The 12870-nt window shown below is 42.5% G+C and overlaps 1 protein-coding gene across 10 annotated transcripts in view; it reads left to right on the top strand.

The window, feature by feature from the left end:
- The window catches only part of LOC140721728 (cAMP-regulated phosphoprotein 21-like), a 342335-nt gene that overhangs the window by 265531 nt on the left and 63934 nt on the right, over window positions 1-12870 (top strand). For all 10 annotated transcript variants that reach the window (XM_073036862.1, XM_073036911.1, XM_073037093.1 and 7 more), the window contains 3 exons: window positions 1218-1445; window positions 3640-3797; window positions 9642-9746. In XM_073036862.1, coding sequence (XP_072892963.1) covers window positions 1218-1445; window positions 3640-3797; window positions 9642-9746 — 491 coding nt within the window. The remainder of the gene's footprint in view (window positions 1-1217; window positions 1446-3639; window positions 3798-9641; window positions 9747-12870) is intronic.

Here is a 12870-nt window from a genome sequence, read left to right as displayed (position 1 = left end):
AAAACTCCAGTTAGACCACACTTGGAATATTGTGTTCTGTTCTGGTCACCTCGTTATAGAAAATAGAACTTAGAATAGTACAGCACAGTACGGGCTCTTCAGCCCACAATGTTGTGCCGACCCTTAAACCCTGCCTCCCATATAACCCCCCCCACCTTAAATTCCTCCCTATACCTATCTAGTAGTCTCTTAAATTTCACTAGTGTATCTGCTTCCACCACTGACTCGGGCAGTGCATTCCACGCACCAACCACTCTCTAAGTAAAAAACCTTCCTCTAATATCCCCCTTGAACTTCCCACCTCTTACCTTAAAGCCATGTCCTCTTGTATTGAGCAGTGGTGCCCTGGGGAAGAGGCACTGGCTGTCCACCCTATCTATTCCCCTTAATATCTTGTACACCTCTATTATGTCTCCTCTTATCCTCCTTCTCTCCAAAGAGTAAAGCCCTAGCTCCCTTAATCTCTGATCATAATCCATACTCTCTAAACCAGGCAGCATCCTGGTAAATCTCCTCTGTACCCTTTCCAATGCTTCCATATCCTTCATATAGTGAGGCAACCAGAACTGGACACAGTACTCCAAGTGTGGCCTAACCAGAGTTTTATAGAGCTGCATCATTACCTCGCGACTCTTAAATTCTATCCCTCGACTTATGAAAGCTAACACCCCATAAGCTTTCTTAACTACCCTGTCTACCTGTGAGGCAACTTTCAGGGATCTGCGGACATGTACCCCCAGATCCCTCTGCTCCTCCACACTTCCAAGTATCAAAGTATCAAAATTTTAAGGTATTTTGAGGAAAGTACAGGGGATACAACAGAGGTACAATAGGTTCATGTAACATGCTGCTAGGGATGGTGGGAGATGCAGATACATTATGGACATTTAGATGGCCACATGTATGAGAGAAAAATGGAAGGCTATGTGGAAATGAAGAGTTAGATTCATCTTAGAGTAAGTTAAAATGTCAACATGACATTGTGGGCCCAAGGGTCTGGGGTGTGCCGTAACAACCTATGTTCTAGGTTAACATAGTGCATGGTTAAGAATTGTTTTCATTGGAGAAGGCCTGACAGTTTTAATCTCTGTTGTCACATTAACAAAAGAGGGCAAGGCTCTGTCACTGTTTTAAGAAAATCCTTTGCTCTGTTAGAAAGTGAGTCATTAAACATAGCGTGTTCTTGCAAAGTTTAAACAGTATTTTGCATTCTTTAGGTTCGGAGTCTTCCAGTAGTGCTGGCTCGTCAGGTTCTCTGTCGAGGAGCCATCAGCCATTGCACAGTGCAAATGTTATCCCGGTGTCAGTCAGCTCCACCGGGTCCATCTCCTACCCAGATGGTGGAATGGGTGGACAGGTGGCATCTCCCAACACAAGCTACATCCTCCTTCCTCTGGAAGCCACCGGAATACCACCTGGCAGCCTGCTGTTAAACCCACACACAGGTTAGTGTGATTGCTACCACACCTCGATGCAAATAAATATCAATGGAATCAGAAGTGTGGTGGATAGCACCACGCTTCATATCACCGGTGATGACTGATCAGGGTTCAATCCCTGCCGCTGTCTGTAAGGAATTTGTACATTCTCCCTGTAACCATGTGGGTGTCCTCTGGCTGTTCCAAAGAAGGTTGAGGGTTAGGGTTAGTAAGTTGTGGGCATGCTACGTTGATGTTGGAAGCATGGCAACTCTTGCTGGATGCCCCCACCACTTCCTCAGATTGTGTTGATCGCATTTCACTGTAAGTTCCAATGTACAAGTGACAAATAAAACTAATCCTTAACTTTATCTCTTCTACCACTGAACTTCTTTCACAAGACTGCAAGAACTAGCCTTCAGCCTTTTATCCGACAAGCTTTCCATTAATGCCGATATGTCTCTGTAGAATGGAGATGAGGAGGACATTCTTTAGCCAGAGAGTGGTGAATCTCTGGAAATCATTGCCACAGGTGGCTGTTGAGGCCAAGTCATTGGGTGTATTTAAAGCAGAGATTGATAAGTTTGTCATTAGTGGGGGCATCAAAGGTCATGGGAGAAGACGAGAAGGGTTTTGAAAGGAACAATAAATCAACAATCAAGGATCAACTTTATTCACTATATACACATTAGGAAATTGCTGTGCTGTGTTGGTGCAATTAGCTAAAAAAACAAGATTCAACAATCGCGGGTAAAGCCCTCCCCACCTTTCAGCACACCTACATGAAATGCTGTCACAGGAAAGCAGTATCTATCATCAGAGATCCTCACCACCCAGAACATGCTCTCTTCTCACTGCTGCCATCAGGAAGAAGGTCCAAGATCCTCAGAGCCCCACACCATCAGGTTCAAGAACAGTTACTACCCCTCAACTATCAAGTTCTTGATCCAGAGGGGATAACTTCACTTTATTTTCAAGGACTATTCAGCTCATGTTCTCGATATTTATTATTTATTTATTTATTATTATTATTATTTCTATTTTTTGTATTTGTACAGCTTGTTATCTTCTGCATACGGGTTGAACGCCCAAGCTGATTCTGTTATGGTTATTATACTATAGGTTTACTGAGTATGCCCACAAGAAAATGAATCTCAGGGTTGTACGTATATGGTGATGTATATGTACTTTGATAATAAATTTACTTTGAACTTTGACAAAGAATTAAAAAAATTATAAAATAAGTTATAGATTAACGGATGGATATAGAATACAGTAAATCAGCCATGATGGAATGGAGGACAGACTCAATGGGCCAAATAGCCTATTTCTGCTCCTATGTCTTATGGTCTTATAGTCTTGGGGTGTGTGTTGATCCTTAAACTCTAGAATAGAATCTATGCCTTTTCTTCACTTCAGATGCAGTTCTATGCTAGGAGTTCAAGGGTGATGGACTTGTGTAACAAATCTGAACTTTTATAATAATTAAAATAAAGTTCAAAGCATTTATTATCAAAGTATGTATACTTTATACAGTCTTGAGATTTGTCTCCTCACAAGACAAAGAAATCCAATAGAACCCATTAAAAAGGCTGTCAAACACCCACTGTGCAGAGAGAAGAAAACAAGCTGTGCAAACAATAAAAGTTAGCAAGTAGCATTCCGAACTGAAGTTCACAAAAGTGAGATAGTTGCAGGCCACTTCCTCAGTTCAGTGCAGAGATGAGTAAACATCATCGAGCAGCAAGCGGAACATCAGCGCGACGCCCATCTCTGGACCCGATACCCCGTCCCCCCAATCTGGCTCAGTGCTTAAATTGTCCAAACCTCACGTCTTTCCTTGCTCTTGGGCTCGGGCTCCATCTCCACTCTTCCTCGCAATTATAATAATAACTTATTTATAGAGGACTTTTCATACAGACAATGTAGGCCAAAGTGCTTTACAATGGGATAGTCAAACCTGAAAAATAAAAGACAAAATAAAAACAAGAATAAATAAATAGTTTTTTTTTGAGTTGGCATTTAAAAGTGTCAACTGAGTCTGCATCCAGTATAGTTTTAGGTATTGAATTCCACAGTTCAAAAAAATCTCATCTTTTGAGAAAGATTGTTTAAATTTAAGAGACTGACAGAGGAAGACATTTAAGCTCGAGCAGATTTATGTGTTTAAATATTTAAATTACTGCAGTTCTATTTGGTGTATTCATTGTGTGTATTACAGGCCAACCCTTTGTGAATCCTGACGGGACGCCGGCTATTTACAACCCGCCCACTCTTCCACAGTCAGTTCGAGGCCAGCTTCCTGGGCAGGCTCAGCAACAACCCACTCCACAGACCCAGCCCCAGCAGCAGCAGATACCCAGTCATCTAGTTCCACAGGTGAGCCACACCATTGTTGTACCTGTTCCGTTGACAAAATGTGTCTTATTCCCTGTTCAGAATCAGAACCAGGCTTACCATTACTGGCATGTGTCATGAAATATGTTGCATTGTGGCAGAAGTACATTGTAATACATAATTCAAGAACTATATATTACCATATAAAAAATATATATATATAAGATTTTGAACCTTATTGATCATTATTGATTAGTTCTGAGGGGAATATATATAAAATAAGTAGAGCAAAAAGAGAACAAATAAAGAAAACAAGAGAGAAATAGTGCACATGGGTTCATTGTCCATTCAGAAATCTGATGGCGGAGGGGAAGAAGCTATTCCTAAAACATTGAGTTGTGTCTTCAGGCTCCTGTACCTCCTCCTTGCCCTGAGCGATGGGTTGCTTCTGAAGGCAAGCAACTACTTGCCAGCCACTAACAAAACCAGGAATACAACTAAATGCTTTATTAATAACACATTTTCTGTAAAATAATTATGGTAAACAATCACTGCAAACAATGAAGAGGCAAGTGGAGGCAAGGCTGAATCGAGGGTCGAAGTGTGCGGGTGCGAGGTGAAGTCAAGGCGAGGTCGAGGCAAAGTCGGGGCGAGTGGAGCGGAGCAATGTCAGAGTGGAAGGAGGCAGATTCAAGGCCCGTCACAATGTTTACTCCGCTCTGCACTGCAGCTGAGGCTGTGGCCTGCTTCAGCTTTGTGTCTCAGGACTCACTTTGCTCTAAACCATATATGTCAAACTCAAGGCCCGCGGGCCAAATCCGGCCCGCGGTGGAATTATCTTTGGCCCGCGAGATAATATCTAATTACTATTAAAGCTGGCCCCAGTAATCGAAGCGCCTATGGCGTATGATATGGCTAATGCTGAGTTTATTCAGGTACCAGGTTTTCAGGGTTTTTAGTGTTTATTCGGCAGTCTTGCTCGGCAGTCTTCTTCATAAGAAACGGAATTTGTAAAGTGAAACACTTTGTAGTTATAGCAGAGACTGAGACACATGAGAGCAGGCTGAAAAAACGGAGGCAACGAAAGCTGCGTTCACTCGCGTCCGACTGATCCGGCCCGCATGAAGCTGCATTTTGCTCAATCCGGCCCGTTACCTAAAATGAGTTTGACACCCCTGCTCTAAACGCTATTTGCCTACTTTTATTCTTTGCACAATTTGGGTTTTTTTTCCTTCTCTGCATGTAAGGTGTATGGCGGTCTTCTTTTTTGATGTGTTCTTTTGGATTTCTTGTTTTGTGGCTGCCTGTAAGGAAAGGAGAGCTCAAGGTTGATTAATGTATGGATACTTTGATAATAAAAGTACTTTGAACTTAACGATGGAAGCCATCTTTTTGAGGGATCGCTATTTGAGGATGCTCTGGATGCTGGGGAGGCAAATGTCCATGATGGAGCTGGCTGAGCTTGTAACTTCCTGTCCCTTTGTACGATCCTGAACATTTGCCCCACTATACCAGTTGGTGCAACCAGTTAGAATGCTCTCCACAGAATATCTGTAGAAATTTGCGAGAGTCTTTTGTCAGGATCTTCACACGCAGAGTAATATTGTGATGGAGAGCACTTTCAACTTCTAGAGTACCTCATGGGATTCTATATAGCAGGGGTTCCCAACTTTTTTTATGACATGGCCCAATACCATTAAGCAAGGGGTCTGTGGACCCCAGGCTAGGAACCCCTGTAGTACGGTCATAGGACCCTACAGCAAAGAAATAGACACTTCAGCCCATTAACTCCATGCTGAACTCTTATGCTACCCTTCACACCCTCTCGTACTTATCCAAACTACTCTTAAATGCTGTAATAAAACCCGCTTCCACCGCTTCCAGTAGCAGCTCATTCCTCTGAAATGATAACACAAGGAATTTAAAGTTGCTGACCCTCTCCATTTCTGGTCCTCCAATGAAGACTGGCTCGTGGATCCCTGATTTTCTCCTCCTGGAGTCAATAGTCATCTCCTTGGTCTTGTTGACATTGAGTGAGAGGTTGTTGTGGCACCAATCTGCTAGGTTTTCAATCTCCTTCCTATATGGTGATTTGTCACCACCTTTGATTCGGCCTATGACAGTGGTACGGTCAGCAAACTTAAATATGGCATTGGAGCTGAGCTTTGCTTCACATTCAAAAATATAAAGTGAGTAGACCAGGGGGCTAAGCTTATAGCTGTGTGGCGCACCTGTGCTGATGGAGATTTGGAGGAGATGTTGTTGCCAATCTGAACTGACTAGAGTCTGCAAATGAGGAAATTGAGGATCCAATTGCACAAGGAGGTATTGAAGCCAAGATCTTGAAGCTTATTGATTAATTATAGGGGATAATAGTACTGAATACCGAGCTGTAGTTGATGGAGAGCATCCTGATGTATGCATCTTTGCTGTCCAGATGTTCCAGGGTTGAGTGAAGAGCCAATGAAATGGCATCTGCTGTGGACCTTTTGTGATAGTAGGAGTGGATCCAAGTTTCTTCTCAGGCAGGAGTTGAAATGTTTCATCACCAGCCTCTCAAAGCACTTCATCACAGTGGATGATAGTCACTGAGGCGGGTTACCACACTCTTCTTGGGCACCTGTATAATTGAAGCCTGCTTAAAGTGGGTGAGACTGCCAAAGCAAGAGGCTAAAACTATCAGTGAACTCTCCAGCCAGTTGATCAGCACAGGTCTTTAGCACTCAGCCAGGTACCCCGTCTGGGTGAGGTGCTTTCCATAGATTCACCCTGCTGAAGGCAGCCCTCATGTTTGCCTCAGAGACTGAAATCACAGAGTCTTCAGAAGCTGTGGGAGTTCGTGAAGGTACCTCAATGTTTTGATGGTCAAGGTGAACATAAAAGGCATTGAGCTGGCCTGGGATTGAAACATTGTTGTCACCTATGCTGCTGGGTTTCACTCTGTACGAGGTGATAGCATTCAAGCCCTGCCACAGCTGTTGAACATCCTTCAGTGATTCAAGTGTGGTCCAGAATTATCACTTCACCCATCAGATGGCTTTCCAGAGATTGTACCTGGACCTCTTGCATTTTGCTTCATTGCCAAACCTGAATGCCACTATTCTAACCCTTAGCAGATTGCAGACCTCATGGTTCACCTAGGGCTTCTGGTTGGGAAAGACTTGGAATGATTTTGTGGGAACACACTCGCCTGCAACCATTTTTATAAAGTCCAAAACAACTGTAGTGTATTCATTCAGGTCCTCTGATTAGTCCTTGAACGTGGCCCAGTCCACCAACTCGAAGCAGTCCCATAGCCACTTCTCTGCCTCCAGTAACCATCCCTTTGTTGTCCTTATCTCTGGAGTCTCACTCTTTAGCTTCTGACTGTATGCAGGTAGAAGGAAGACAGACAAATGATCAGATTTCCCAAAACGCAGTCTATGCAAGGATCGATAGGCATTCCAAATTGTAGTATAACAGTGACCGAGGTTGTTGGGATCCCTCATGCTGCAAGTGATATGTTGATGATAACTGGGCAGAGATTTCTCCAAACCAGCTTGACTGAAGTCAATGATTTGAAAGGCATTGGGGAAGGCTGTTTCTTGATTGCTGATGGTGCACTCAGTACCTCAAATCTCTTCTTAACATTGGCCTTTGACATCAGATACATTGGGGAAAATTAAGAAACTCTTAGATAGGCAGATGGATATTAGAAAAATGGAAAGTTATGTTAGAGGGGAGGGTTAGCTTGATCTTGGAGTAGATTAAAAAGATGACACAACATCATGGGCTGGTCTTTGTGCTACGTCCTCAGAACTGGTGTAACCTCAGCAGTTTGAATGGACAATGAAAATAGAACAGTGTGCACCATCTGGCCCATGACGTTGTGCCAGTCTTAATGTCAGTCTTCACTAAAATACTTTCTCCTGTGTATCATTGATATCCCTCCAGTCCCTTCATATTCATGTATACCTAAAACAGTAAACTGCCTGCTTCCACTATGATCCATGGTAACTCTTTATAAGGCCCTGGTGAAGCTGCATTTGGAGTATTGTGAGCAGTTTTGGGCGCCTTATCTAAGAAAGGATGTGCTTACTTGAAAAGGGTTCAAAGGAGGTTCATGAAAATGATTCCGGGATTGAAAGGCTTCTTATATGAGGAGTCACTGACGTCTCTGAGCCTGTACTCAGGAATTCAGTAGAATGAGGGGTGATCTCACTGAAACCTATTGAATGTTGAAAAACCTTTATAGAGTGGATGTGGAGAGGCTGTTTCCTATGGTGGGGAAGTCTAGGACCAGAGGACATAGCCTCAGAATACAGGGACATCCTTTTAGAGCAGAGATGAGGAAGAATATCTTTAGTTAGAGAGTGGTGAATGTGTGGAATTCATTAGCACAGGCGGCTGTGGAGGCCAAGTCATTGGGTTTATTTAAGGCAGAGATTGATAGATTCTTGATTGGTCAAGGCATGAAGGGATATGGGGAGAAGGCAGGAGATTGGGGCTGAGAGGGAAATGGATCAGCAATGATGAAATGGTGGGGCAGATTTGATGGGCCAAATGGCCTATTTCTGTTCCTATATGGTATGGTCTGATGGTCTAACTTATTCCAGGCACCTACCACTCTTTGAATAGAAAATAAATAGGACCTCACATCAATTTAAACTTCCCTTCTGTAACTTTAAAAGCATATCACCTGGTGTTTGATGTTTCTACCCTGGAGAAAAGATTCTGACTGCCTTCGCTATCTAGGCCTCTTGTCATTTTAGAAACCTCTATCAGGTCTCCCCTCAGTCTCTAACGCTCAGAGAAAACAGCCCTAGTTTGTGCAACATCTTCTCATACATCTAATGCAGGCAACCTCCTAGTGAACCTCTTGTGCACCGTCTGCAAAGGCTTTGCATACTTCCTATGATGAGGTAACTAGACCAAACACAATATTCAAACCCGAGAGATCTGCAGATGCTGGAAATCCAAGCAACACACACAAACTGCTGGAGGGACTCAGCAGGCCAGGCAGCATCTATAGAAGTGAATAAAAAAATATCCCAAATGTGGCCCACCCAACGTTTTACTGGATATCTCTTTTTATGTCATAAGAGAATGAATTTGTAAGAATATTTACACCTTAAACATAACCCTCCCATCCATTTTCCTATCCAATTTCCACATAAGTATTGAAATCAAACCCGCATTCACCACTTGCCCGTTTCACACTCTCGCCCTACCCTGAGAGAAGAAATTCCGCCTCATGTTCTCCTTAAGCATTTCACCTGTCACCCTCAACCCATGACCTCTAGCTCTAGCCTCAATTCACCCAAACTCAGTGGAAAAAAACCTGTAAGCATTTAACCTATCTATACCCCTCATAATTTTCTATACCTCTATCAAATCTCACCACATTCTCCTATGCTCCAGGGAATAAAGTCCTAACCTATTCAACCTTTCCTATAATTTTAGTCTTTCAATCTTATTGATATCTTTCCTCTAGGTAGGTGACCAGAATTGAACACAATACTCCAAATTGCCTCACCAACTCCTAATGCAACTTCAAGATAACATTCCATTTCCAGTTGTCTATAGTTTGATTTATGAAGGCCAATGTGCCAATAGCTCTGTTTATGGCCCTATCTACTGTACCCGTGACGCCAAACTATTGATGATTTGTGTCTCCATTGAAATATATAGCAAACACAGAAAACTGCCGGTATCTTAGTGGGTGTTTGATTTGGACCATAAAACAAGGAAGCAGAGTTAGGGCTTTTGACCCATCAAGTCTACTCCATCATTCCATCATGGCTGATTTATTATCCCTTTTGTTCCTTGCATGTCAAATTTCAGTTCTCTGTAGATCTCTGCAGTGTAGCTTCAATATCTGATATTGGTAATTAATTCTTTTCTCAGCCTGTGCAAACAATGCAGTCTTCTTCTCAGACGGGACAGTATCCAGCCGCTTCTTATCCTTCCCAGCACCTACTGCCTGTTTCGCCCACGCAGCAGTTTCCTGTGGTACATCAAAACATTTATTTCTGGTTTCTATGTATTAACTCTAATATTTGCAATGTGTGTATAAATGTAATAAGTTTGTTTATGTGCTTCACTTTCAGGGTGACTATTAAGACATAAGACCAAAAGGCACAGGAGCAGAATTAGGCCATTTGGCCCATCGAGTCTGCTCTGACATTCCAACATGGCTGATTTATTATCCCTCTCAATCCTATTCTCCTGACCTCTCCCCTAACCTTTGAAATCCTGACTAATCAAGAATCAATCAATCTCTGCTTTAAATATACCCAAATGACTTGGTCTCCCCATTTTCCCGCGGCAATGAACTTCAAGGAATCACTACCCTCTGGATGAAGAAATTCCTCCTCATCTCCGTTCTAAATGAATGTCCCTCTACTCTGAGGCTATGCTTTCCATTTTGGGAAACATCCTCTCCACATCCTCTCTATCTAAGCTTTCCAATGTTCGATAGGTTCCAATGAGACTCCCACCCCCACCCCACCTCATTCTTCTTAACTCCAGTAAGTACAGGCCCGGAGCCATCAAATGCTCCTCAAACATTAACTCTTTCTTTCCTGGAGTCATCCTCATGAACCACTTCTGGATTCCTCTCCAGTACCAGCATGTCTTTTCTTCGATAAGGAGCCCAAATCTGCTCACAATCCTCCAAATGCAGTCTGACTCTTGACTATATTAACCATAGTTGATAATTCGTGTTTGACATTATATCTATATCACTTGCCAAAATATTTGTGAGAAAGTGTGAAAACTAAATCAGAAAAGTAATAATAATTATAGACAGAATCAAACAAGAGAAAATCTGCAGATGCTGGAAATCCAGAACAACACACACAAGACGCTGGAGGAACTCAGCAGGCCAGGCAGCATCTATGGAAGAGAGTAAACAGTTGGCGTTTCAGGCTGAAACCCTTCGGCAGGACCTACTTGAAGGGTCTTGGCTCAAAACATCGACTGTACTCTGCCTGCAGAGTTCCTCCAGCATTTTGTGTGTTGTAGACAGAAGCAAGTTGATTTACACTGATGAATTTTCATATTGATAAATAATATATTGTGAATGAAAAAAAACAATAAATTTGAAAGTCTTAGCCAAGAGATTCTGCAGGTGCTGGAAAACCAGAGGAGCAAATACAAGGCCCTGGAGAAATTCAGGAGGTCAGGCAGCATCTATGGAGATGAACAAACAGTCATTGTTTTGGAAGTCTTATTATTAAACAGATGTATGTTACCAGACCCTCAAAACACACATGAAAACTGTTTCTAAGGGTTAATTAACTTATAACTATCCAAGAAAATGACATTATTTAATTTTTGAATGCTCAATAAAAGAAAAACCACCAAAATTTTAAAGAATAAGTGGAGGAAGGAACAGGCTATCTGACTTCCTCTTGTCTGTTTAACGTTACTATCAAGACCTAGCTTGCTTTGGAGATGGTGCAGAGGAGGTTCACCACAATGCTGCCTGAATTAGAGGACTTGTGCTATAACGAGAGGTTGGACAAACTTGGCTTGTTTCTCTGGAGTGGTGAAGGCTGAGAGAGGATCTAATAGAGGTTTGTAAGATTATGAGAGGCATTGATAAATGAGACAGATGGTACCTTTTTGCCTAGGTTTGAAATGTCTGATATTAGAATGCATGCACTTAAGGTGAGAGGAGGTTATTGCAAAGGAGATGTGAGGGGCAATTTTACTTACACAGATAGTGCTGGGTGCATGGGGTGGTAGCAGATGCAGATAAACTAGGGACTTGTAAGACACATAAGAATAGACATATTTATGTGAGGAAATGGAAGGATATGGACAATGTGTAGGCAGAGGGAATTAGTCTGATTGGCTATTTGATTACTAATTTAATTGGTTTGGCACAACACTGTGAGCTGAATGGCCTGTTCCCATGCTGTAATGTTCTCTGTTCTATAAGATACTTATACCATCTGCACAATTTTTAAAAAGTTTTTGGTCCTCTTTGAGCTGGTCAATAGGAGCTGAGCCAGTGCTTGTTAGTTATGGTTGGCTTCAGTGTTCCTGTGTTAGAGAGGAACAAATGCAGTAGCGCTTCTTCTTATCTTCCAGGTCAGAGAGCAGCACAGTATAAAAAAAGGCCCTTTGGTCCATCCAATCCATGCAAACCCATTATTCTGCCTAGTCCCATTGACCCACACCCCTCCCATTGATTTATTTATCCAAACGTCTCTTAAACAGTGTATTCAAACCCACATCCACCACTTCTCCTGGCAGCTCATCCCACACTCTCACCACTGTCTGAGTGAAGAAGATCCCCCTCAGGTTCAGCTTAAATATTTCACCTTTCACTCTAAGCCTATAACCCTTGGGTCTAATCTCACCCACCCTCAAGGGAGAGAGCCGGCTTGTATTTACCCTGTCTATACCTCTCATCATTTTGTATACTTCTATCAAATCTCCCCTCATTCTCTTACGCTCCTGGATATAAAGTCCTAAGCTATCCAATATTTCCGCTAAACTCAGGTCGTGACAACGTCCTTGTAAATTTTCTCTACTTTTACTTGCAGTATTGTGTTCAGTTCATAGAAACATAGAAACATAAAAAAATAGGTGCAGGAGTAGGCCATTCGGCTCTTCGAGCCTGCACCGCCATTCAGTATGATCATGGCTGATCATCCAACTCAGAACCCTGCACCTGCTTTCTCTCCATACCCCCTGATCCCTTTAGCCACAAAGGCCATATCTAACTTCCTCTTAAATATAGCCAATGAACCGACCTCAACTGTTTCCTGTGGCAGAGAATTCCACAGATTCACCACTCTCTGTGTGAAGAAGTTTTTCCTCATCTCGGTCCTAAAAGGCTTCCCCTTTATCCTTAAACTGTGACCCCTCGTTCTGGACTTCCCCAACATCGGAAACAATCTTCCTGCATCTAGCCTGTCCAATCCCTTTAGAATTTTATACGTTTCAATAAGATCCCCTTTCAATCTTCTAAATTCCAGTGAGTATAAGCCTAGTCGATCCAGTCTTTCTTCATATGAAAGTCCTGCCATCCCAGGAATCAATCTGGTGAACCTTCTTTGTACTCCCTCTATGGCAAGAATGTCTTTCCTCAGATTAGGGGACCAAAACTGCACACAATACT

This window comes from Hemitrygon akajei, chromosome 1 (genome assembly GCF_048418815.1).
Source record: "Hemitrygon akajei chromosome 1, sHemAka1.3, whole genome shotgun sequence".
NCBI classification, from domain to species: Eukaryota; Metazoa; Chordata; class Chondrichthyes; order Myliobatiformes; family Dasyatidae; genus Hemitrygon; species Hemitrygon akajei.
The sequence above is the reverse complement of the archived record's forward strand: the minus strand, read 5'-3'. Positions and strand labels throughout refer to the sequence as shown.